At 39.6% G+C, this 26,387-nt stretch overlaps 1 protein-coding gene across 6 annotated transcripts in view; it reads left to right on the top strand.

Moving 5' to 3' along the window:
• The window catches only part of CDC14A (cell division cycle 14A), a 168,066-nt gene that overhangs the window by 43,774 nt on the left and 97,905 nt on the right, over positions 1-26,387 (top strand). For all 6 annotated transcript variants that reach the window (XR_005527732.1, XM_039228456.1, XM_039228457.1 and 3 more), the window contains one exon: positions 19,535-19,614. Coding sequence is in view for 5 of the 6 variants with exons in the window: in XM_039228456.1 (XP_039084387.1) it covers positions 19,535-19,614 (80 nt within the window). In the remaining variant the exon portion in view is untranslated. The remainder of the gene's footprint in view (positions 1-19,534; positions 19,615-26,387) is intronic.

Here is a 26,387-nt window from a genome sequence, read left to right as displayed (position 1 = left end):
AAAAGCCTGAAAGAAGAATACTAGAAAGATTTTTAATCAGAATTGAATCTTTAAAAATTTTAACTGAACGTATTTTTTAATAGAAAAAAAATTTTTAAAGAGGTACCTAAAGCCTTGAAGATATTGTCCATTATTAGAGTGTGACTTGAAATGTATTGGCAATGGCTGACATGACTGCAGGTGATTGGCCCATCTGCGTTAGTTTAGAATTACCATGTCCTATATATGTTTGTCTGGGCCTCACTTAGCAATTATGTGAGTTTGAGCCATCACTGTTCCACTTTATACAAATATCCAGATTGAACAGACTCACATTTAGATGTATCCCCAGTGAAACACTCTAAGTTTACGAATCAGTGAGATTTTTATTAGAATATATACAGATGCTGGAGGTAATACTTCCAAGCTTAATGCAAAATGAGATTATTTGGTTGCTAAACAACTACCGTGGTGATTTCCACCATGATAAAAATCAATATTGAATCCATTTGATTACGTTCATTGTTTTCTCTTAGTTTAAAAATAAACCCATTTTAATTTAGGAATGTAGACTCACTTTTGCAGAATTCTCAAAGTACCTCCACAAGAAATTCCCTAGGAAAAGCTCTGCTCCAGTCCTGCTTTCTCATGTTTTAGTTGGAGAATCTGAGCCCAGAGAGATCGAGTACCTTGTCCAAGGTCAAATACAGTTAGCAAGACTAGAACCCAAATTACCATGAGCCTAAGTTGGAGCTTTATCCATTCACAAATGTAACTGAGCAGTGATAGTCTCGGAATAATACTGCATCTAAACCATAATATCCTGCAGAAAATTCACAATAGCGTGTATTGTGGAAGGGCAGAATTTTCCAGTTACAAGGCAGTGTTTCACTCAGTCATGCAGTTTCCTTTCCAGGTAGCTTCTGAGCTTTTATTCTGGCTCCTGGGGCCAGTTCCCTGAACACCGTGTGTACCAGCAATGCCCATGGATGTCTCAGAGTAGGTCTCAGTGTCAGGAGTGAGAGGAGAAGAGGAGAGCCAAGGAGTGACATGAAGTAGTTTAGGCTGTATCTTAGGACAGGGTTGTCAGGCTCTTTTCACTGTAAACCACAGTCAGAACTGCATTTCACACTGCAGCTTAGTACCCACACTCTCACACATAGTACACACACCATTCACGTGTATAACCAAAACAAAATGTTCATGAAACAATTCTTACCTTACAATAGGTGAGGTATCCTGACATTTTATCTTATGTCCTATTTTCAAAAAAAAAAAAAAATTTACCTATTCAGTTGATTTTGCTACCCAATTACCTGTAGTTTGCAAAACAGCCTTTGCAGAATCTGCTTACTATGCTTAGATCTAAAATGTGTCTGCATGTTTTTTGGGGGGCATCCATTTTGACCGTTTGGCCCTCCTGAGTTGCCCTATGGTTAACCTGAACAGCTTAAGGAAAATGGAAAGTGTTCTCAATTCGTCAAAAACCTCCTATGCCTAAAAAGCAGGGTGTCCAGCTGGCTTCCCCGTAATATTGATTCAGTTGATACTCGATTGTTAGGAAAAGCTGTTTGTTTTAAGACCTCAAATAATAAAATCTTTCTTTTCTTAAATCACTTTGATTTGAATCACTAATGTTTCCCTTAAACTCCTACTCATCCTCTTCTTCCTGACCACCAAAATATGCCTTTATTCACTTGTGACAACCTTGAATGAGAAAAGCCTGTGCTCAGGTCAGCCCTGGGAGCATCGAGGAGGCAGCACTGAGCCTGTCTCTGTGTCTGTTATGTGAGCGCCTTACCCGGTGTAGCTTCTTTTCTTTTCTCTTCTTTTCTCTTCTCTTCTTTTCTTTTCTCTTCTCTTTTCTTTTCTTTTCTTTTCTTTTCTTTTCTTTTCTTTTCTTTTCTTTTCTTTTCTTTACTTTCCTTTCCTTTCCTTTCCTTTCCTTTCCTTTCCTTTTCTTTTCCTTTTCTTTTCTTTCCTCCCTCCCTCTCTCTCTTTCTCTCTCTTTTCTTTTCTTTCCTTTCTTCCTTCCTTCCTTCCTTCCTTCCTTCCTTCCTTCCTTCCTTCCTTCCTTCCTTCCTTCCTTCCTTCCTCCCTCCGTTCTCTCGCTCTCTTTCTTTCTTTCTTTCATTCTATATTTATCTATTTATTCAGAGAGACAGAGAGAGAGAGAGAGAGAGAGGCAGAGGCAAAGAATCTCAAGCAGAATCCACTCTGTCAGCACTGAACCTGATGTGGGGATCATGACCTGAGCCAAAATCAAGGGTCAGACACTTAACAGACTGAGCCACCCTGGTGTCCTCATCCAATGTAGTTTCTGTATTCATGCTGCTGGCACAGGATGTCCTATGTGCTTCATGACACCTAATCTTAAACCTTAGGTTTCTAAGAGGTTTTGAATACATAACTTTAATCTATGTAAGTTTCATTTCAAGAAATCTTTTCTGTTCCATACAGTGAGTCAAACAGTAGTCTTATCCCCATTATGGACAGTGAATGATACATGAAAAGCCCTCCCCATGTGTATTTTCTGAAATTTTAAATAAAGGAGGAGCTAACTGGAGCTACGGTTGAGGTTGCTCTGTGTTGAAAGACTTTGAGTGCCCTAAATATGGTGACCATGTGCATGAACTTAACCATGCCCTTGTCAGCTGCTAGGTTTCCGCGTTAGTGCCACCCTGCTCCAGTGTCTTTCTTAGTTCTCTTCTGCATTTCTCCTCTGCTTCACTCCTGCGTCCCGTGCGCCCACTCCCTCTCACCTCCTAAGACAAATGCTTTTAGGGCCCTGAGTTCTCATTATGGAGAAACAAGCTTTTATGATGAAGATTGAAAGTCAGGGATGTGGTTAGCAATTTCATGGGTAATCAAAGTGAAAAGTGGGACTAGGAAAGTGTAACCTCAGCCTGAAAGAACTATTTGGAGCTGCTGCAGGACCTCAGAGAATTATTTGATGGGGGGTAGCATTCATGGTTTATCATTTCATGTTAATGAGTAGACAGACAAGCCTTTCCACCTGAAGATATGTACTGTAGGATGAATCAGACTTTACACTTCTTTCACGAGAGTATATGTGAGTCATTTAGTGGAACTCGCTTTGGGAAATTTCTAAGTAATAAGAGAAAACTAGAATTCCCTTCTCAGAGAAATCTCTCCTGATCTTTTCTCCATAATTTGTTTGCCCATTCCTTCCCCACCCTCAATTGTTTATTTTGTCATTTCTTATTGCCTGACCCAGACCATGGCTTAATTAAAGCTGTTCTTTTTTTTTTTTTTTTTTAACCTTGTCTTACAATTGATTATATGCAAAGGAAACTACTAGAATAGGCTTCTTGCAATCACTTGGTTTGCCATTTCTCTCCTACCAGAGAGAGTGAAGGGATGCTTCTTCTACATGTTTGTATCCCTAGTGCCTAGCAGAGTGCCTGCCTGTTGTTTTAAGGAATAAAGGAATAAAGGAGGTATGAGACAGACCTGGAGGGAATGTGCATTTCCAGTGGTGACTGATCTTGTGTTAATAACACCTAAGAAATGATGCAGACAGACTTCATACCTGAGGTCTACATCATACCACGCCAAGCACCAGGTCCCGACTTGACTTCTTCACCAGGGTCTTGGCTGCAGGGCTTTCAGTTTAAAATCAGCTGCTTGTGAAAAACAATGGGAATGGATCCATCCTGGACAAAGAATTGAGGGATGTGCTGTGATTCATCTAATGGCATGGCAGAGTATTGTCTGTCTTAGAATTGGGGACACTTTAAATTTCCCTAGTTGAAGGGTGCCTGGGTGGCTTAGTCGGTTGAGCTTCCGACTCTTGATTTCAGCTCAGGTCATGATCCCAGGGTCGTGGGATCTTCTCCACGTCTGGTTATGTGCCGAGCATGGAGCCTACTTGAGATTCTCTGTCTCTCTCCCTCTGCCCCTCTCAGACCTCGCTCTCTCTCTTTCTAAAATTAAAAATCAAAAAGAAAAGTTAAAAAAATAAATCCCACTAGTTGAATGTGATAAATTATTTATGTTCCCTCCGAAATGTCTGAAATTTTGAGAAAATTCTCATTGTCTGTAAGTGAGCAGTAGTTTTGGCAGCAAGCTGCATCTTTTACCTGGAGTCATATTTTAAGTTTTACTCTTTTTCTGGAAACACATCTGTGAAATAATGGAAAAAGTGACAAAATGGGGTTAATATTTAAAAATTTTTTAAATGTTTTATTTATTTTTGAGAGAGAGAGAGAGAGAGAGAGAGAGAACTTGAGTGGGGGAGGGGCAGAGAGAGAGGGAGACACAGAATCTGAAGTAGGCTCCAGTCTCTGAGCTGTCAGTCCAGAGCCCAGTATGGGGCTTAAACTCCTGAACTGTGAGATCATGACCTGAGCTGAAGAGGCTTAACCAACTGAGCCACCCGGGAGCCCCAACATTTTAAAACAGTTTCTAAAATCAAGTTCCTGGGTGGTTCACTTGGTTAAGCATCCAACTCTAGATTTTGGCTCAGTTTGTGATCTTGGGGCTCATGAGTTCAATCCCTGCACTGGGCTCTGTGCTGACAGTGTAGAGCCTGCTTAGGATTCTCAATCTCTCTCTCTCTCTCTCTCTCTGCCCCTTCCCTGGTCATGCTCTCTCTTTCTCAAAATAAATAAATAAATAAATAAATAAATAAATAAGTGAATAAATAAAAACTTTAAAAAAAAACCAAACCTAAATGTTTGGGGCACCTGGATGGCTCAGTCTGTTGAGCATCCAACTTTTGATGTCAGCTCAAATCATGATCTCAAAGTTCATGAGTTTGAGCCCTCCATGAGACTCTGTGCTGACAGTGTGGAGCCTGCTTGGGATTCTGTCTCCTTCTCTTTCTGCCTCTCCCCTACGTGCTCTCTGTATCTTTCACAAAATAAATAAAATAAAAATAAGCTTAAAAAAAACCAGTTTCTAAAATCATCTTGTTTCCTTGTTTCTGAGTCAGATGTATGAATTAAAACACGACCACAGCAGGTTTTAGGATGTATTGGGCTGGTATTGGGCTATGCCATTATTAGCACAGAGTTAAAAAAAATTATATATTAAATTTTATATGTGCATACTCACTGATGACAGTATTTTACTTCTGAATTCATGGAAGAGGAAGTCAGATTTAAATTGTTGATTAAGATCCTTCTATTACAATAAAAAAAATTGGGATTTACCCAGAACGTGGGCCACTGGACTTTTTCTGTAAACTCATTTTACTTTTTTTTTTTTTAAGGACCTAGATCTCAAGTTAAATACAAGTCACCCGGGTGACTCAGTCTGTTAAGCGCCTGACTTCAGCTCAGGTCATGATCTCGTGGTTCATGGGTTCAAGCCCCACGTTGGGCTCTGTGCTGACAACTCGGAGCTGGGAGCCTGCTTCAGACTCTGTGTCTCCCTCTCTCTCTGCCCCTCCCCTGCTTGCACTCTGACTCTCACTCAAAAATAAATAAACATTAAAAAAATAAATAAATGCAAAGACTATAGGATGAGATTCTGGCTTTTACCGTATCTACTGTAGCAATTCAGAGAATAACTTTTCCTCTGAAGAATTGCTCCACTGGAGCCGTACACAGTACAGTGATTCTTCCCTAAGTTACAGAAACAGATCTTAGAGAGAGAGAGGTCCTCTCTCTGTCCTGCTGGTGCACCGCTAATCTTGGCTGCTCCTCCTCGTTGTGCTAGGAAGCCCAGAGACCTTAAAGAACTTGGCAGAGAGGCAGAATAGGGGAGGACAAGAGCCCCCCTACTGTTGGCATTCCCCCTACTGTTGGCATTCCGGTCTTTCTTCCCCTCTTCCTTAGCGGCCCCTGGCTTATTTAGGCACCCATAGCTGCGGTTAGCACCACAGTGTGAAATAACCAGTTACATGTGTTCTCAGGCTTTGCTCTCAGCTTTCATTATGCCCGTCACCCACCCACCGCTCTTCCTTACCTTTGTGGGGCTCTCCTTCCTCCGCTTTGTGTTTTCCCTGCCGCTTCCACCTCTTTCTCCTCCCTCTGTTTCCCGTCACTTCTCTCCTGCTGTTTTGTTTCCTTCCTTTCCACCTCCTTCTTCCTTAATTGGCTCCTGTGGAGAGTAGCAGTATTGTAATAATTTGAGTTTTTGGTTACATGTCACAGGAACTGGCTCTGACATGCTCAAGCTCAAAACTTCGTAATGAATTTCCTGGTAGCTTAGTTGAAAGGGGGACGTAGAGGGCTCCTGTAGCCTTGTTTAATAAAAACTCTTCATTTTTTAATATATATATTTTAAGTCTATTTATTTTGAAAGAGAGTGTATGTGCATAGGGGAGGGGCGCAGACAGAGGGTGAGAGAGAGAATCCTAAGTGGGCTCTGTGCTGTCAGCGTGGAGTCGGAACGGGTCTTGGTCTCACAAACTGTGAGATTGTAACCTGAGCCGAAATCAAGAGTTGGAAGCTTATTGACTGAGCCACCCTGGTGCCCCAAGCAATGTATTTATTAAAGAAATTTGTTTATTTATTTTTGAGAGAGAAAGGAGTGCAAGCAGGGAAGGGGCAGAAAGGGGGAGACAGAAGAGCCCCCAAAGTGGACTCGGTGCTGACAGCAGCTAGCCGGATGCAGGGCTCGAACTCACAAATTGTGAGATTATGACGTGAGCTGAAGTTAGACACTTAAACGACTGAGCCACCCAGATGCCTGTAAAAGACTTAAAACTCATCTTTTAGAACTCTACTTAAAGCTCTCCATGGTTATCTCTGTGTTTCAAATTTCTCTTATGCTACTGAGTCATAATGGTCAGATTATTAACATGTGTGCCTTCCCTATTGTCTTCATTTTTATATCCCTAAAATGTAACTCAGTCCCTACTTGTAGACACATGAATGAAGAGGTAGATTTGACACATGGGTTGCCATGGACATCGGCAAACCTTTTGTTATTCTCTTGGAATTTCACTGAAAATGGAGGCTTCCTTATCAATGATCACTTAAAGCTAATGAAATAATATGTATTTGTAGTTCTGTTGTATAATTCAAGTTTTTAGCTTTCTGACCTTTGTAGTATTTATTATAACCATAATTTTGTTACAGAAATACCCATGGGCCAGACCTCTCATATTTGGTGAGTCAGAATCTCAGGGGGTAGAAATCAGGATGTCTGTATCGTAAAACAGCTTAACAGACTTCTCTGAGGCATATTCAAAGTTGAGGATCCCCTGGCTTAGAAGATAAGAAGTAACATACAAGAGGGGTGCTCCTTGGTGGCTCAGTTGGTTAAGTGTCCAACTCTTGATCTCAGCTCAGGTCGTGATCTCATGGTTCGTGAGTTTGAGCCCTACATTGGGCTCTGTGTTGACAGTGCAGAGCCTACTTGGTATTCTCTCTCTCTCTCCTTCTTCTCTCTCAAAATAAATAAATAAATAAATAAACTTTAAAAAGTAACATACAAGGGATTCTTATGAGATTAGGAACATATTTGCCTTCTTCTTAGTGTTATACATGGTGCCTGTACCAATAATTCTTTACTGAATGAAGAAATGAATCAATCACCTGTGTGTAAAACACACTGCTCATCTCCTTCTTTTCCTTTCTTCTCCTTCCTTTTTCTTACTATAAGTAAATCTGTACTGCAAGTCTTGCTGCTGATCAAAAGACAGGGTGATAAGTCACTGACCAGGATGGGGGGAGGCTTCCTTTCTGAAAGTAGTGAGGTTTACCTATAGTAGTGAGCTAGAAGGGGAGGGAAATTTCCAGTAGCTGCAGGGAAGGTGAATAGAGTAACTGTATATTATATATATTGGGTGTGTGTAGAATAGATCTGTTGGTTGGATTTAAGTTACTTTTATTTAAGTTGGAATTGCCTTCACTTTTTTCAGTTCTACTATTTGTGAAATTAATAAACCTTTAGGGAACATGGTTACTACTTTAAAAAATCTATACACATTTAAGAGTGATTACTTCTATTATGTTCTTGAAGGACGGTTCTGTCATGTGGTATATATTTGAATAGTTTGGGCTGTGTACGGTAAAATAGCCCTGGAATCCTTTCTGCAAACACCTGACTTATGGGCAAAGCTCTTGTTTTTCCTGCTTTCTCTAAGCAACAAATCTTTGTACATACTGGAAGAGAACAGCCAGCCCCTTGTTTGTGTTCATTGTTGGTTTTATATTCTTGAGTCAATGCAAAGAACAGTAGGTAGCTGACAAGTTACTATGAGATTCTAGATTCGAGATTTTGTTCACATGCTGTGTGGATTCTGTCTTAGAAGACTGGATAACATCTCACCTACAGACTTCTTCAATTTGGAAAAGGATAAGATGACTATATTTGAAAAGGCTTTTTTTTGGGGGGGGGGTCCCTCAGGTGCTTGCTCTAATTACTAACATGGATACCTTTGATTGTCTGGTTTACCTCCTTGCCTCTGCCTAAGCTCTGTAAGTTGACGTAAGTTTAGAGGAAACAAACCATATTTAGCCATATTGCTTTGTGCGTGCTCCATTCCTGGCGTGCTCCATTCCTGGCGAGTTTGGCACATCTTCCCCCTGTGTCTGTCCAGAAAGTTTTTGATCTCTCTTGCTTACTTTTCTTCCCAATTATTTCCCTCTGGTTACATCAAGAAAATTTCAGATTTGCCACACCTCCCACTGCTTCAGATTTGGAATCAGTTCTAATCATCATGCCAAATATTGGGGAAAGCCATGCGTTTTGAAGTGAAATTCAATATATTCAGGTACCCATCCAAACATTTGAAACAATTCAAGGTTCTCTTTAAAGTCATTCTATACATGTTTGTTGGTTTCCTCATGTTTTATTTTTTTAATTTAGGCTTTCTTCAAGTATTAGCATTGAAGGTAGATAATTTAGAAAGCAAATATGCGTCTTTAATTCTTTGGTTTTAGTTTTTAGTTCAAATAATGTTTTCCACCACATTTTATTTTAGCTATATGATTTTAATGATAATGTGGAGTATATAATCATTTTCGGACTAGCCATAGAGACTGACGACCAGAAGATTTTATCTTTGGGAAACTATTTCCAAAGATCTAAATAGTAGCCTTTACAAATAAACTTTTAGGATATACATTAAAACCTTGGATTGCGAATAACTTGTCTGCGAGTGCTCCACAAGACGAGCAAACATTTCTAATAAATTTTAACTTGATATATGAACAATGTCTTGCAATACAAGTCGTATGTGATGCCACATGATCACAGCTGAGCCAATGGTCCTTGAAATTCACTTTGATATACAAGTGCTTTGGAACACAAGATTGTTTCTGGAACGAACTGTGCTCGCAAACCAAGGTTTTACTATAATTCATTTGCAAGCTAAAGACTTTCTATTATTGGTTATAGGTGTTAGGAGAATTCAAATACTGATATTTGCTCTATTGTGGATCTATCATCTGCATCTTCATGATGAATGAAGTTATGATTCTTTGGCTTCTTTTTTTAGAATTTTCAATGTTTATTTTATTTTTGAAAGACAGAGCGAGCAAGCGCAATGGAGGGGCAGAGGGAGAGGGAGACACAGAATCCACAGCAGGCACCAGGCTCTGAGCTGTCAGCACAGAGCCCAGTGTGGAGCTTGAATTCACGAACTGTGAGATCATGACCTGAGCCAAAGTTGGACACTCAACCAACTGAGCCACCCAGGCGCCCCTGGTTCTTTGCCTTCTAAGCCTGATCAAATTCAGTCCTTGGTTTAATGAACACACTCCACTTTTTGTTTTTTTTGTTTGTTTGTTTTGCTTTTCTTTCTTAATTTGAGAGGTTTTATGAGATACAATTCATACTACATCCAGCAGTAAGCAGTGAAACTCAGCAAGAGGAATTTTTAACCTGAAACCATTCCATTTGAGAGTATGTATTATCCAAGTAATGTTCTGGAGTGAGTCTGTTTTTGTATTTCATACAGAGACTGCCTTCTGATGATGAATGAGGAATGATATACAGGGTTATGTTTACCTGTGTGTTGTAACATAACAGCCTTGTACTCTGCTTGTATGAGACTAAGGAATCAGGTTTTCTTAGGACCCAATATTTTTTCCTTTTCCCCTTTAAAAGGGCCCGTTTAGGCTTCTGTGTACTGAGAACATTGGCTTAGTGTTTCCTTGGTTTGCTTTAATAAGGGGCTGGGCTAGGTCAACGAGATACAACCAGCTCAGCAATGTCTGTGTTGGAACAGGAGCTTGCTTCAGGCAGGAAACAGTGTTACTGAGACACAGCTGGTGAGAGACATGTATTCTTCCTGGCTGTACTGTCAGTTCTGGAAGAACACTTCTCAGGCTGCTGGAATTCTGGTTCCCATCAAATTAGATGGGAAGACACACATGGAGGGGAGCGCCTGGCTGGCTCATTTGGTAGAACATGTGACTCTTGGTCTCGGAGTTATGAGTTCAAGCCCCATGTTGGGTTGTAGAGATTACTTCAAAATCATATCTTAAAAGGAAAAAAAAGACACACGTGGCTGATGTTTACAGTTTTTCTAAACTGCCCATCAAGGAGCCACAGGTTTCACTCTCTTCATGCCCAGAGAGTGGCAGAGATCATATTCTAAACAAATTCTCAAATAAATAAAGTCAATTGTATATCAAATCTCAAATTAAAATATAAAGAGATGTCACTTGTGAGTATTTCAGAGCAAACATCACCTCAGCCAAAAAGCACAGTCATTCCTAGACCTTTGTTCTCATAAGGATGCCAGATGAGCGTTAAATAATTTTAGGGCGAAAATAGGCGATGGAGATGAGGCCTGGCATCAGTTCTGCCTTAACTTCTATACTTAGTGTTGGCTCCGTATTTGTTAGCCAGATGCATTGTCTTATATTTTGCCGGCTTCAGAGTCTGTGATTTATAATAGTCTCAAAACTGGAAGAACAGGAAAAACAACTTACCTTCTTTTATAATGTGTTCAAGACAAGGTGCGTTCATTCTTGTTTTAATTAGACTATTCAGTACAGTAGATTTAAAATCGACTGAATGAAATGCTGTTTTAAATATTCAGTTGAATTTCTGGTTTGTAAGCAGTCTTAGGTATCTCATTTGTAAGTGATTGTTTAACACTGAATATTTTTATTTCCATAAACATTTAGAACAAAAGTAGGATTGGTGTGCATTTGAGAAATGTTTGACTTTTTTTCTTTTTTTCTTTTTTTTAAGTTTTCGAGCTGAATGTAGGTATTGTTTTCTCAGTCACTGGTTATAATGAGAGGAAATGATTAAGAAGAGAAATGTTGCTGAAAATAGTAAAATTAAACATTTTGTTTGTGCTTGCGTATGACAATTAAGACTTAATGCTGTCTTCAGGAAAAAGCAGTTTATAAATTAAGTGCCCTGACATTTAAGAAGTCTGAGAACTGAAGGCTTGGGAACCATGGAGGAGACTTTAAAAGCTTTATGTTTCAACTTTTTGCAGTTTCCCACCTCATGCTGTATTTTTGTAGATGTTCATTCCCTGGACTTCTGTGGCTCATTCTTTGCCAGTAACTGGTAATTGCTTTCCTCTCTTAAAAAACAAACCTATTCTTATTCTTTTGTTTGTGAGAAGTTCACGTAAGAAAAATGAGTACGGCATCAACTCTCTTCTGGTTACGTGTACTTTGTTGGGGAAAGACGTGGGCTACCTCAAGGATCTTCTGATACTTTGACAATGGATTTGATAAAACAGGGGCCACAGCATTTATTTTATGGTTGTTGATTCTAAGGCACCAGGAGACTCAGGAGATCATTTCAAGAGGCAGAAGTGAGAGTAGGATCAAATGGTAGAGTTGAATTAAAGGACAGTCTCTTATGGTTTTGGTACTTAGCAGTCATGGGGGGACATTTACAGCCTCATGTTTTGATGTTCATACATGTAGACGAGCTTTAGGGCTTAGGTGTCAAAAATAACAGCTGTGGGTCTGGATTCATATGGATACAGATGGTAAAAAGGAGGAAAGAAATATTTTGGGACCAAAGCTTATCTCCTTTTTGTGGTCCCTTGTTATAGAAGAGCTGTGCACTAGATATGAATCTGAACCCTTTACATATATTATTAATTCATTTAATCTTCCTGACACTCTTATGAGGCAGTTACAGTTCTTATCCCTACTACACAGGTAAGGAAATGGAAGCCACAATATGGCTATAAATGAAAGAGTCTGGATTTGAATCCAGGCGGCTTGGCTGCAGACCTAGGGTGTAACCACCATACTCTGTCACCTGCTCTCTAGATAGATGTTCTGTGTTCTGTGACCACGTCACACCTGTTCTCACATAACATGCCCTCTTTCTCTCCACTATTTGTTCATGCATCCATCAAACATTTTTGGAGTATGTGCTATATGCCAGGCAGTGTTGAGTCCTGCAGAGAGAGAGGAGGCAAAAATGCTACTCTCAGACTACAGTCTTGTCAAGGGCCTTGTGTAAGCCCTTCCCTGACGAGGTTGCAGACTTTCCTTGTGTCCTGGTGTGTATGGAGTAGGTTCCTGTGCACAATCTGTAAGCATTTAGGACACACACCTTGGTCTTTGGTGACTTGTGTTCTGTTCCACCTCCTGTTTCCTGCCTTGCATGAGGTGTTGGGAGGTGCAGAGTATAGATTCCAAACAGTCAGGGGACGTGGGGCTGTGAATGCCTGGGTCAGGAAGTATGCCTTGACCCTCAAAATACTTTGTATAAGCTAACACAAGTCATCTGAGTTAGAGCTCTTATTTTTAAATCCGTCTCTATCTTACTTTTTCCTTTAGCCACATCTTTGAAGAACTGACTACACCTAGTTTTATGCTCTCATATAACTGGGCTCAGAAAGCTAATTTCACTAACTCCCTTGGGCATTATCACTAAAGTTGTAGTGACACATTTAGAAAGTCTTATTCACTTAATTATTATTTAAGCTAAATTAACTCACTAGTGTGGATGCACTTGTAGTATCTTAGGAGTTTAAAGCAGTTATCCACTAAGCATATATTTACGAAGCATCTATCTGATAGGAGGCATTGTAAGGCTTATAAAGGTATAAAAACATGTTTACTGCACTTAAGGTGCTTTACACTTCAGTATAAAGGAAAATAATTACAACAGAGCTGTCAGGAGCCCATCAGGAAGTGGTTAGGAGTGCTGTGTGGAGCCAGACTGCCTGACTCCACCACACCCTAGCTCTGTGACCTTGAGCAAATGATTCTCAGCATTTCTTGCATAAATGGAAATGGGTTAATAATGGAACCTATTTCAGGGTGACTATGAAGACTATTGGGCCAAATTATGTAAAGTACATGGAATAGCACCTGGCACATAGGAGGCACCCTGTAACTTTTTGTTTTTATTATTATCATCATTATCATGGTCATTTTCATTCTTGTGATTTAGTCTAAGGAGTTGGGGAAGGGTTTCTGAGCTTAAGAAAAAACAGATGGTGGAATTGGTATTTGACGTAAGTCTAATGAAATAGAAGAATTTGAATAGACTGAGATGGTGTGGAGTGTATTCCAGAAGAAACCTCAGATAAAGATATCAAGTATGCTTAGGGAATGGTGAGGACTCCAGACTAGCAGATGAGGTTCATTTAAGTAACAATGAGAAATTCACTGGGGCACCTGGGTGGCTCAGTCAGTGGAGCATCGGACTTTGGCTCAGGTCATGATATCATGGTTCGTGGGTTTGAGTCCTACATTGGGCTCCTTGCTGGCAACTCAGAGGCTGGAGCCTGCTTTGGACTCTGTGTCTCCCTCTCTCTCTGTCCTCCACACCCCGCACCCCACCCCCCCTCCCCGCCACTCATGCTCTGTCTCAAAAATAAATAAAACATTAAAAAAAATTCACCTAGAAAGGTCAGTTGGCACTTTATCTTGGTGAATGATGGGCAGTCTGGCTGGGGTTTTTGAGCATGATTGAGACTCTCAAAGTCCTGTTCCAAAATTGGTGGAATAGACAGGAGTGGTGGCAGAGAGAAACCATGTTAGCCCTAGTGTGTGATGATAAGGGTTTGAAATAAGGTGATGGCAGTGGTCATACAAGAAAGATCAAATGCAGATTCACCAGTAAAGGAATGAAGTTTAAGATTCAGGGCTTTTCACGTGCTTGGGCCTCTGTCTCAAGACGGTTGAAGGGATCCTACTGGTGGTTTTATAAAATTTGATTAGCTTCACCAGGGAAAGAAACTTTTTTTTTTTTAACCTCTTCCCATCCCATCCTCAAGTGCTGTCTTGCAAGTGTGATGATTTTAAGTTATATGGGGCTTGGGAAAGGGGAGTGACTGTTTGGGGATTAGAGCCCAAAGCACATATCATACATAGGGACATCTTTGTAATGACCCCATTTAGCACTCTGTATATGCTAAACATAGTTATCTGAAACTTTTAAAGAGAATTTCCCTTTTGGTTTAAGTCTCCCATATTTGGTAAATTTTAGGGCTTCTAGACTATTTTCAAGTTATAACATCTGTTTTCTGGAAACTTCTGTTTTGACCAAATTTAATGGACTCAGAAATGGTTGGAATGCTAATTTCACAGCTATCATGTCAATGTTCTAGTGACAGTACCTGCCTGGGAAAGACTGTTCTCAGCATTTATTTCCTCTTTTATAAACAAGCAAAATAATAATCAAATAACAGGAAATCAAATGCCAGAATGAAAGAATACTCTCTCAGATGGCCAAATCAAATCCTCAAGAGTATTTCCACTCTACAGACCACAAAACAGAAATGTAATTAAAATAGGGCACAGGATTCATCTTTAAATATATTAGGGTTGTGTATATATGTTATATTTTATAGTAAGTCATTTTAGGGGAAATAATAGCACCTTAAAACAAAGCTAGAAACATAGTAAGAACTGAAGCAGATGTCCCCAGAGAAGGACCATCAGGCAATGTGTGACTTCAAGAGTCTGGTTCTGCCCTTCTAATAGTAAGCCATTTGTTGTTTGAACAATCACCTTTTAGGTATCAGAGAGATTAAATTATCCGAGTAGGGAAATATCATTGTAAATTCCAAAATGCTTCTGAAATTCGTATATATTATTTTTCAACAGGCTTTAAAGGTTTAATGACCATAGGAGTTAGTGGAAAGAAATAATTTAGAAGTATTTACGGATTAATTCTAAGAGGATTTTATTTAACTTCCCAGGTTGGTTTGCTGTTTCTCTATAAAATTAGCCCAAACTTGATATTTTTAAGTATTGTTTCTTAATGTGTGGTATGCACGCAATTTAAAAATGTTAAATTACATATTTTAATATTCATTTCTGTATAGACTCTATAATGGCAAATAATACTGGTTTTCAATTAATAGCAATAATGTAAAACACTTGAGAATAAATTGACTTAAAAGAGTATGTCTGTTTAAAGAGAGATGGTCGGGGCGCCTGGGTGGCTCAGTCGGTTAAACGTCTGACTTCGGCTCAGGTCATGATCTCACGGTTTGTGGGTTCGAGCCCCACATCGGGTTCTGTGCTGACAGCTAGCTCAGAACCTGGAGCCTGCTTCAGATTCTGTATCTCCCTCTCTCTGACCCTCCTCTGCTCATGCTGTCTCTCTATCAAAAATAAATAAAAAATATTTTTAAAAAAAGAGAGAGAGAGGGTAATACAGAGTGCTATGTGTGGTTGCAGAAGTTGGGTAGGTTGATGCACAATTAGTTGAAGTGTGGGAAACATTGGTGTATTGGTAAACCATATAAATTATGCTATCTTGTAATACTATAATTTTAATAATGTTGTTAAATAAAAACCTCACAGCAGTTGGTTGGTTGGCTGGTTGGCTGGTTATTATTTATTTATTTTACAATGCTGGCTCTTTAAAAATCTTTTAGTAAAGAAACTGAGAGAGTTGGGGCACCTAGGTGGCTCAGTTGGTTAAGCGTCAGACCTTCGCTCAGGTCATGATCTTACGGTTTGTGAGTTCGAGCCCCGTGTCAGGCTCTGTGCTGACAGCTCACAGCCTGGAGCCTGCTTCAGATTCTGTGTCTCCCTCTCTCTCTGCTCCTCCCCAACTTGTGCTCTGTCTGTCTGTCTCTCTCTCAAAAATAAAAATAAACAAAAAAATTTAAAAGAAGAAATCGAGAAAGTTATTTGGGTCCTTGGTACCTGGCATCAAAGCTAATTAAGAAAAAATACAATCATTTTAATTGGTTGGCTTCTAGTAGTTAAAAATAAGAAAGCATATGTCCAATGCTATTCTATTGAGAGGCTTCCAGGACTTTCTGGCAAGAGTAGTGCACTTTAATAAAAGTAATGCATGCCTTACTCTTCTAGGGGTAAACTAGTAATTGATAAAGGATACACCAAACACTATTCAAAGGGCTTTTGTTTTATCAATCAAGAGTTTGGGAAGATTCTTTCAGTTGGGGTTTATATATGCTAATATCTAGTGAGGAGAGTAGACAGCATATTATTTTTTTCTCTGGGAAGCAGGAAAGGAAAATAAAAATATTTAGAAGATGCTTTGAAATTAATTTTATTCAGAAAATATTTTTAGAAAAATTAGAATATCTGGCAACCAACTTTTGAATATTAAATATAGATTTTATTTTTAGAAAGATTTACTTTCTAAAAATTTACTGTTTCACTGACTTAGTTATTCTGCATTTCAAAAGAAAATTAATCCACATCTGTACTAAATGTAAAACATGTGGAAAATATAAATGTAAAACATGCAGAAAATATAAAGTAGGAAGTACTCCTTTCCTTTCTCCCTCCAGTCCTCTCCCAACCCTATTTTTCAGACACAACTACTGGTAACAGTATGAAGTCACCTAGTTTCAAGAAGTCAAGTGTAATAGCATTTAGGAATTTGGAAGAGTAGGAATCTTTTTTTCCCAATTTGTGCTGCCATTGCCTGTGTTTATATTTTCAAGCAGATGGAATTACTTTGGGCTTTGGAGTCAGATCTGTGTTTGAATTCTAACTCCATCACAGAGCAGCAGTGTGAGTTTGGAGAGTTCCTTACCTTCCTATGCTTCTTATTTCTCAGCAGCAAGGCTTAATAAATGTTGTTTTTCTTCCGAGCTTTAATCAGAGCTAGTCTGTCTCTCTGTCTCTCTTTCTTTTTTAATAGGAGACATATCTAAGAAGATCTGGCATAAGAACCCATGACATGTTTTTTGTTGTTGTTTTAAATAGAGTTTGGTGTTTTAATGATGCTAGCCTGCATCATTTATTACATTTCACCTATCATCAGGTTATAAAAGTTTGCTATATTTACCTGCCCCTGGAATTTAGATGGCCTCTGCTGGGTTTCACTTTGCACTTATTAATAATTTAGCACTGAGATAAAAATAAAAACAGACTCTCATCTTACAGTGTGAGAACATGGGTCATGTGTGCTAAGTCATGCAGGTAAGATGAGTAGCTAAACCCTGTGGGGTATCCAGTCTAAAGAAGTATTTCGTGTGGGCTTTCGCCACTCTCCTGCAGAATGGCTGCCTCAAAACGAAAGGGAATTAATGTAATTGCTCCTGAGGAGGGAAATGTATTTTTGCTTTTCAAAGGTTGTTGTATAAGCTTTAATTATGTAATGCAAACACAGAAGCCTTTTACAGCAGCTTTCCCTTTTAGCAGCGCTAGTCACCTTTGTGATAACTGGTACGTCTTCAGGCTTGGGAAATCAGTGCATTATAACCAACTCTATTTATAGGGTCTAACCTACCCATTAGAGCACAGCCAAATCCTGTTTTAATATTGGCCTTTAAAGCTACGGTTGGTTTGAATGGATTTTTATGGTTCTTTGAGCTGCAGCTAGAGTTCTGATTCTCCATTTGTAGAATTAGTGACTCACATCTAGATCGTTCTTTTACCGTGGTTTCATTTTCCATGATGTTTTTTGTTTCATGTTCAGTTTGGTGGTGTGTGCCTTATCAGACCTTCAGGTTGACTTGCCAAATGAGTATGGAGCTTTCTTTTTAAAGCCAGAAGTATCTTTTATGTTTTTATTTTAGTTTTCTGTTTCCTTTTTTTTTCTTTTGAGAGAGAGAATGCGAGTGGGGAAGAGGGGCAGAGGGAGAGAAAGAGAGACACTTAAGCAGGCCCCATGCTCAGTGGGAAGCCTGAGGCGGGGCTCCATCCCACAATGTTGAGATCATGATCTGAGCTGAAATCAAGCATTGGATACTCAACTGACTGAGCCATCCAGGCACCCCAGTTTTCTTTCTTTAGAGAAGACAGAATTGAGCTGTTTTCTAGTCTGGAAATTATTAATAAGTAAGTACACATAATATATTGCTAATGGGATAGCTGAAAACTCAGAGAAAATTTGTAAAGAGAAAAGTCCTACGTTTTAGGAACTGAGACTCTGCCACTCTTGTTGAAATGTACAAAATGTTGAAATAATGCCATTAATTCTAGGTGGAGAGGATTTTTAGGAATAAAATTTCCTAAAAAGCCCCAATGCCCTCCGCCCAGAGTAAAAGTATTAAATTATGCTCAGAATAAAAGCAAAGTCTGCCTGTGGTTTGTGTTGCTCTTCACTATTTGCCACTAGTTGATTCTCCATCCCATGTTCCATCCACGCTGATGATGCCTTGTCCAACTCACCACTCTCTTTCCCTTGCAGGGATGGTGGCCCTTCTTATTCCTACTGCCTGGCGGACCCTTCCTCCTTTCCCTTGCTCTTCTGTAGCTTCCCCCCTGCACATCTTACCCTATAAGTCTCCCAGGCACCCCTCTCAAGCAGCCCCTTCCTATTCTCTTTCCAGAACCCTGTTTATTTCCTTTTGAGCACTAAACTCAGATGGTATTTATTTTTGTTAACTATTGTCTTTGTCCCATTAGACTGTAAATTCTGTTGCAAGAACAACAGCACTTGATATAGTGCCTGCCACGTATTATATAGTCAATATGTTGATTAAGTTGTTTACTGATTTTAAGAGCTCATTTTTGTTTCTTTAAGATTAGTTTTACATGCTGGACCAGAGGGATTTGAGTATCCCTGATACTCAAGTGTGTTTTCTTTTTTTTTTTTATTTTTTTAATTTTTATGTTTTATTTATTTCTAGGAGAGAGAGAGACAGCGTGAGCAGGGGAGGGTCAGAGAGAGAGGGAGTCACAGACCGAAAGAGGCTCCAGGCTCTGAGCTGGCAGTCAGCACAGAGCCCGACGCGGGGCTCGAACCCACAATCGCGAGATCATGACCTAAGCGAAAGTCGGACGCTTAACCGACTAAGCCACCCAGGCGCCCCTCAAGTGTGTTTTCTAATGCTCTTAGCTGTATTCACTTGCACCCGCTTCGACGTGATTTTGTTTTACTGTACTTTATTTTATTGTGCTGGGAGTGCAGAGTCCAATAATGGAAGTAGAACTGTTCTGCTCCCAAAAGGGAAAGCGCTGCCATTGTGCCTGTTCAATGTGCCTTGTAAACAGCCCTGGATGGCCTCTTTGTGGATCTGCCCTCTGTCTCCAAGCTCTCATCCGTTTTCCTCGGCCAAAGGCCGTCGCTCAGCTTCAAGCTGGAAAAGACATTCTGGCAGCTCAGTTGCTGTCTTTTAAAGGTCAGCATTCATTATCACCATGACTGACAGGTGCCAGAATGTAAAAAGGGAGATGCAGATTTGGTGAGTAATGAAATTAGTTTTGTATCATTCCTTGGTGGTGTTCTAAATGTTGCTATTTATCTGTCTTAGGTAATCTACTTAAAGAAGACACCGGAAGAAGCCTACAGAGCACTCCTATCAGGCTCAAACGCCCCCTATCTTCCGTTCAGGTATAACTCTTGTGAGACTCAGGCTAATGGCACTTGGCTAGACAGCTGCCACCATAGAGTTGGATTACTGTGATTTTTAATTATCTTAAGACTGTGACCAGGATGTTATCTGGAATGAAAGAGATATTAGTTTTTATTATTTTATTTTCGTAGAGTCCCTCCCCCCTGTCTAAGTAAGAATAAAATAGCTTTAAAAAACATTTTTTTTTAGTGTTTATTTTGAGAGAGAGAGAAAGAGAGAGCATGAACGGGGAGGGGCAGAGAGAGAGGGAGACACAGAACCTGAAGCAGGCTCTAGGCCTTGAACTGTCAGCACTGAGCCCAATACAGGGCTCGAACCCATGAACTATGAAATCATGAGCTGAGCTGAAGTCAGACACTCAAGCAACAGAGCCACCTAGGCACTCCTAGCTTTTTCTTTATAGGAATTGATTTTCTCCTTGAATCCTTTCTATATCTTGAGGAAGGCTATCTCTCATTACAGTGTTGGGAAATATTTTTTAATTATCAGCTGAAGGTCTTTAAAATTTTTTTTAAGTTTATCATTTATTTTGAGAGAGATAGAGAGAGAGAGAGAGAGAGAGAGAGAGTGAGCAGGGGAGGAGCAGAGAGAGAGAGAGAGAGAGAGAGAGAGAGAATCACAAGTAGGGTCTGCAAGGTCAGCGCAGAGCCTGACGTGGGGCTTGAACTCACGAAACTGTGAGATCATGATCTGTGCCGAAACCGAGTTGGATGCTTAATCGACTGAGCCACCCAGGCACCCTATTAGTTGAAGGTCTTTTAAAAATTTCAGGTAAACTTGAGCTTGTTTAAAAAATGCAAGGGAACATACAGCCAAACTCCTATAACACTCATTTCTGATAGAATTATGAATGATCCTAACAATTTTACCTTTTTGCTTATTCGTGTGTCCAAATCTACAAGCATATGTATTTCTTTCTTTCTTTTTTTTTTTTTTAAATGTTTTTATTTATTTCTAGGAGAGAGAGAGAGAGACAGCGTGAGCAAGGGAGGGTCAGAGAGAGAGGGAGTTACAGACTGAAACAGGCTCCAGGCTCTGAGCTGGCAGTCAGCACAGAGCCCGACGCGGGGCTCGAATCCCACGAACCGTGAGATCATGACCTAAGCGAAAGTCGGACGCTCAACCGACTAAGCCACCCAGGCGCCCCAAGCATATGTATTTCTTATTGTTGTTACTACCCTCATAATTACCAACAATAATGAAAGGAAGGAATAGCGAGGATTGAGGAAGCGTCTTTGACTTCCTTACTCTCCTGTAAACTCACAGAGGGCAGGTCCTGGTGCCTGACACTTACAAGTGCTCTTAGTAAATATTTGAATGAATACATCAAGTGTAAGTCCCTTAAGATCCAGGGGGGTCCCACCTCTGTTTCTCAGGCCACAGGAAAGGGCCTTAATTAGGCGCAGGGTGGATGCCAAGATGGGGAGGAGGGATGGGGGAGATATTACCTTCCTGTGCTTCATCTTCTTGATCTGCTTGACTGTCTCAGGGAAGTCAGAGGGCAGTAGTGAGAGGAAGATGTCCTCCGATCCTGAGTATGAACAAATGAGCTGTTGAAGGGCAGATGAAAATTGACAGTTCACGTAAAGGAGCTTTTTAACGTGGAGACAAAGCTTGTGTTTTTCCTTCTACCTCTACTGGCTTCTATAATTTGAAAGCCCTTTGTAAAATACAATTCTACTTTTTAGAAAAAGATAATTATTTCAGTCAGCTTGGACTGGTGTAACAAAGTGCCATAGACTGGGTGGCTTGTAAACAACAGAAAGGTGGTTCTCAGTTTTGGAGGCAGGATCCAGTGGTCACGTTCTGGTGAGGGCCCTCTTTGGGGATGCGGACTGCTAACTTGTATCCTCACATGGTAGAATGAGACTGAGAAAGATCTCTGGAGTGCCTTTTAGGAGGGCACTAATCCCATTCATGAGGGCCTCACCCCCATGACCTAATCACCTCCCCAAAGTCCCGCCTCCTAACCTTCACCTTGGGGGTTAGGATTTCACCATGTGCCTTTTGGGGGACACCAACATTCAGTCCATTGTAGTAATAATGATTATATTAATCACTCTACTAAGTTCTAAACAAAGTGGTTGAGAATATATGTCTTAGAGGCAGAGATACTGGGTTTGAAGGCTAATTCTGCTTTTTATTACCTGTGGTAAGTACAAGCTCCTTGAGCAAGTTACTTATTCTCTCTGAGCCTCAGTTTCCTTTTCTGTAAAATGGGGTTTACAGGGCTATCCTGGGGATTAAACGAAGTAATGTCTTTATCATTATGCCTGGTACAGTGCCTGGCTTTTGTTTTTCTCCTTGTTATTAGTACTATTACTATTATTAATAAAAAATAAGGATTTTCCACAAGGGCATAAATATGAATAGGAAATATTTCTTCCTAATGATCACACCTTCTAAGCTGGGGCAGGCAGATTTCTAGGCACAAAATTAACTGCACAATACTTAGGTTGTATAAAAATAGAAGACAAGATTAATTCTGGCAGAGATTTGGGAAAATATCATACTCATTTAAACTGAGCTTTCATTTTTTTTAAAACATTTATTTATTTATTTTGAGGAGAGAGAGAGAAAGAGAGGAAGCATGTGGGCACAAATGATAGAGTGGTAGACAGAGGGAAAGAGAAGAGAATTCCAAGTAGGACCCTTGTCAGCATGCAGCCTAGCTTGGGGCTTGATCCCAGGAACCCATGAGATTATTATCTGAGCTGAAATGAAGAGTCAGAAGCTTAACCAACTGAGCCACCCAGGTGCCCCACCCTAGATTTTTTTTTAATCTGCTGCTACCTTAACACTTTAAATTTTTTTTTTTTTAAATGAAGACCAGTTCGAAGGCTTGATGGCTGGTATCTTTATGTGCCCTTTTCATCACATTCCTGTTTCCATTTGTGCTCTATATTTTTAATGTCTTTCTAATAAAGAAGTTTTAAGGCTACTGTGAATTTAAATAAAGCTCTTATTTAAGATTTATTCATTTAATAAAAATTTATCTAAAGAATCTCTTCTGTAAAGCCTTTCCTCATTTTTCTAGAGAGGCTTGGTAGGTCCTTTGCCTGTAATTCCCCATTATATTTTGTGTATTACATTTGCTACGTACGTAATTAAAGCAAATGTCTTGTATTTATTTGTTTGCATGGGTGGCTCTCCAACAATTATGGCTGACTCTTCTCAGGGACTGGGATTGGGCTCTTATTTGCGTGCCAGGGAATACCTACTTAATTTATTTATGGCTTTTTCTGTGACAGTCTTAGGGATCTTAGGAGGATAAGAACAACAACGCACTGGTTTTAGGGAACTCAGTGCATAGTTTATAAATGTGTAGGTATGTAAGACAATTATCGTGCTTTGTTAGATTCCGGAGATAGGTGCTATGGGAATACTGAGGAAGGAGGTTTAAACCTGAAACTGAGGACTGGAGGAGATGTTAGAGGTAGGCACAATGATTGCCTTTTCATGCTAAGATGAAAACTGGAAAATAACAATCCAGGTGTTGATTTTAGGTGCTGTGATTTCATTTGCATGACGTACGTTGTCTTTTATAATGGTAGGTTAGGCAGGATACTATATAGTACGATGTTTGCAGTACAGGCACATTACTATAACTGAAAGGACTATCTTGACTGAGGTTTTGCTTTTGGATTTATCTTAAAAATGTTTAAATTATAGGTTTATAGTAACAGGTAAAAATTCTGTAAAGATGAGAGAAATAAAAATAAAAAGAGTTGGGTAGCTTTACTGCCTATGCTTTTTTTTCAACCAGTTTTATTGATATGTAATTGACATCAATGGATTATCGTAATACATTTAGTCAACACCCATCACCTCATATAGTAACAAAAAAGTTCTTTTGAGGAGAACTTTTAGGACCTACTCTCTTAGCAATTTTTAAGTCTACCATACAGAAGTGTTAACTGTAGTCATCATGTCGTAGATTACATCTTCAGTAGTTATCTTATAACTGAAAGTTTGTACCTTTTGACCACGTTCACCCGAATCCCCATTTACTGCTAGGATTGCACTGATTATAGTAGACTTTAGAGATAGTTGGATTTCTGGCTGTTGCGACACTCAAGGAGTGTTTGTTGTGATGTTACTGTTTGCAAGTCAGTGTTAGGATGTTCCGTTTAATTGTAAAGCAGTTGTGTCAAAAAATGTACTTTTGCTTGTGTTAAGGATAGCCCATGTGTTTGTCAAGAGTGATTTTAGCTGAAAACTAGAGGAAAAGGGTATTTTTCACCTAGTTCAGTTCCTTGAGTCCATCCATCTTTATTATTATTTTTAATGTTTTATTTATTTCAGAGAGAGAGAGAGAGACAGCGTGAGCAGGGGAGAGTCAGAGAGAGAGGGAGACACAGAATCCGAAGCAGCCTCCAGGCTCTGAGCTGGCTGTCAGCACAGAGCCTGACGTGGGGCTCGAACCCACGAACCATGAGATCATGACCTGAGCCGAAGTCGGACGCTTAACTGACTGAGCCACCCAGGCGCTTGAGTCCATCCATCTTTAGTGTTGGCTCGGCAGTCGGCCTTCCAGGGAACAAGGACCTTTCAGTTCTAGGGTCAGATTCAGCAGAGTTTGAATTGGCAAACCTGGTGTGAATCTTCTTAGGTACTTTTCCTTTCAGTGTACTACCAAGTTCATAGTCTATATTATTGACCAATTGTTCTACAAACTCCTATTAATTGTACTTGTCTAAGGTCCCACGAGACCACTAACTCTTAGTGGAATTCTCAGATTGTTTTCTTGGCAGTCAGTGGCCGTGGTTTTCAAATCTGCATTCTCTGATGTTCATAAAACAGTATTTGTGAAAACATGGAAATTGCAGAACTCTTGATTTTGATCTCTTTTGTGCTCTTAAATTTATTTTACACTTACTTCTTTTTTTATTGGTCCATATATGTCAGTTTAAGTTTTTTTTAGTATTGATTATGATTCATAAATCTGCTAAAGTCAACTTTTCTATGACATATAATATTAAATGGGGAGTGAAACAATACAGACCATAACATTGGGTCCCAGTTTTAAAGACCAGTACAGAAAGCATGACAACAAACATTGACTAGGTACAAAGGTGGGATTGAGGTAGAGTGCTCTGCTGATACCCAATGGAATAAAACTGGTTGAATGTTGAATGTTCCATCTCCAGCTGTTAGTTTACCTCTTTTCTTTTCTTTTCTTTTCTTCTTTCTTTTCTTTTCTTTTCTTTTCTTTTCTTTTCTTTTCTTTCCTTTCCTTTCCTTTCCTTTCCTTTCCTTTCCTTTCCTTTCCTTTCCTTTCCTTTCCTTTCCTTTCTTTTCTTTTCTTTTCTTTTCCTTTTTCTTTTTGAATGTCTTTTCCTGGACATTTTTTGTCCAGGAAATGCATTTTTTGTGTGGCTATTTTATGTTAGCTTGGAGAAGAGGGTAGAACTATAGGTAGGATTTCCCAAAGTTATGTTGGTTCTTATACTTGGTTTTAAAAAGTCTGAGAGGCTTTAAAAAATACTGGTGCCTGGTTCTACTCCCAGTAATGTTGACATAATTTGTCTGGGGTATTAGGTTTGGGTGTTGGGATTTTCAAAAACTTCCTGCATAATTCCAGAACTACTGCTCTATATGATCTGCTATGGTAAAATAAAAATAAACAAATAAAAAGATTCAAAGGTCAGATAAGCTTAGAACTCTCCATCTTGGAGATTTAAAAAGCACATTCTTGGAGGCCCTAGGTGGCTCATTCAGTTGAGCATAGGACTCTTGGTTTCCACTCAGATCATGATCTTGAGGTTTGTGAGTTCGAGCCCCGCCTTGGGCTCCATGGTGATGGTGAAGAGCCTGCTTGGGATTCTGTCTCTCCCTCTCTCTGCCCTCCCCTGCTCGTTCTCTCTCTCTCTCTCCAAAGTAAATAAACAAAATAAAAAGCACATTCTCATTTTAAAGATTCTGAATGGCTCTGAGTAATAAAGTGACCTGTTTAACTTAGTTTAACTCCAACTTTTCCAAAGTACTTCATCCTGAATCCCTTCCCACTCCCCCCAGTTTCTGTTACTATCTGACAGCACCAGCGTCATGAAACGCTCTAGGACACATTTCCTGGTCCACACCTGTGTGGAACAAAGTGGATCTCTTGGGATTTGAATAATATGCTGTCATTTGTCGGACTGTTTTTGTGTTGTTTCCTGAGAGTCTTGGAAATAGATGGCTTATCAAATAATGGTATTTTATCTAATATGAACAGGAACATACAACTTTTCTCTTAGAGCACTTGTGAGGCTAGAAAACCTTTCTTAGCAGAGGACCCACAAGCCTCCCAACGGCAGTCCTTTAATGACATTTGTCATGAAAACGAATCCATTCTGTTTGTATTAAGGGCGGGGTTTGTTGTGTTCGGGGATGACTCCTAGTGATATCCCTGTTGCTGAGCTGTGTCTTAATGTGACTGAGCCTTGGTGGGAAATCTCCGAAGCAATGACTGTAGATCATCTGGGCATGCCAGAGCTTGTAGGTCTCTAAACAAAGGCTCAAAGGGGTCAACCACTTAGAACTTGGCATTAGGCTGCCTTCTTTCTTCTAAAGTAAAGTAAACATGTGCTGGTAGATGTTAGATGTAATTGTAAAATCTATCTCCTCACAGAAAACGTTAAGCCAAATATTTGTTAGCTTAAATACGATATTGTGATTTTTGTCAAAGTGTATTTAGCAATTAACTTTGTATTTCAAAGGGAAAGTTTTCCTTACCATGTTTTTCTCTCATGTATCATAAATGTAGAAA

The sequence above is a fragment of the Hyaena hyaena genome, unplaced genomic scaffold (genome assembly GCF_003009895.1).
Source record: "Hyaena hyaena isolate Hyena2069 unplaced genomic scaffold, ASM300989v1 scaffold_32, whole genome shotgun sequence".
NCBI lineage: Eukaryota > Metazoa > Chordata > Mammalia > Carnivora > Hyaenidae > Hyaena > Hyaena hyaena.
Note: the sequence above shows the minus strand (reverse complement) of the source record. Positions and strands in the feature narration are given on the sequence as shown.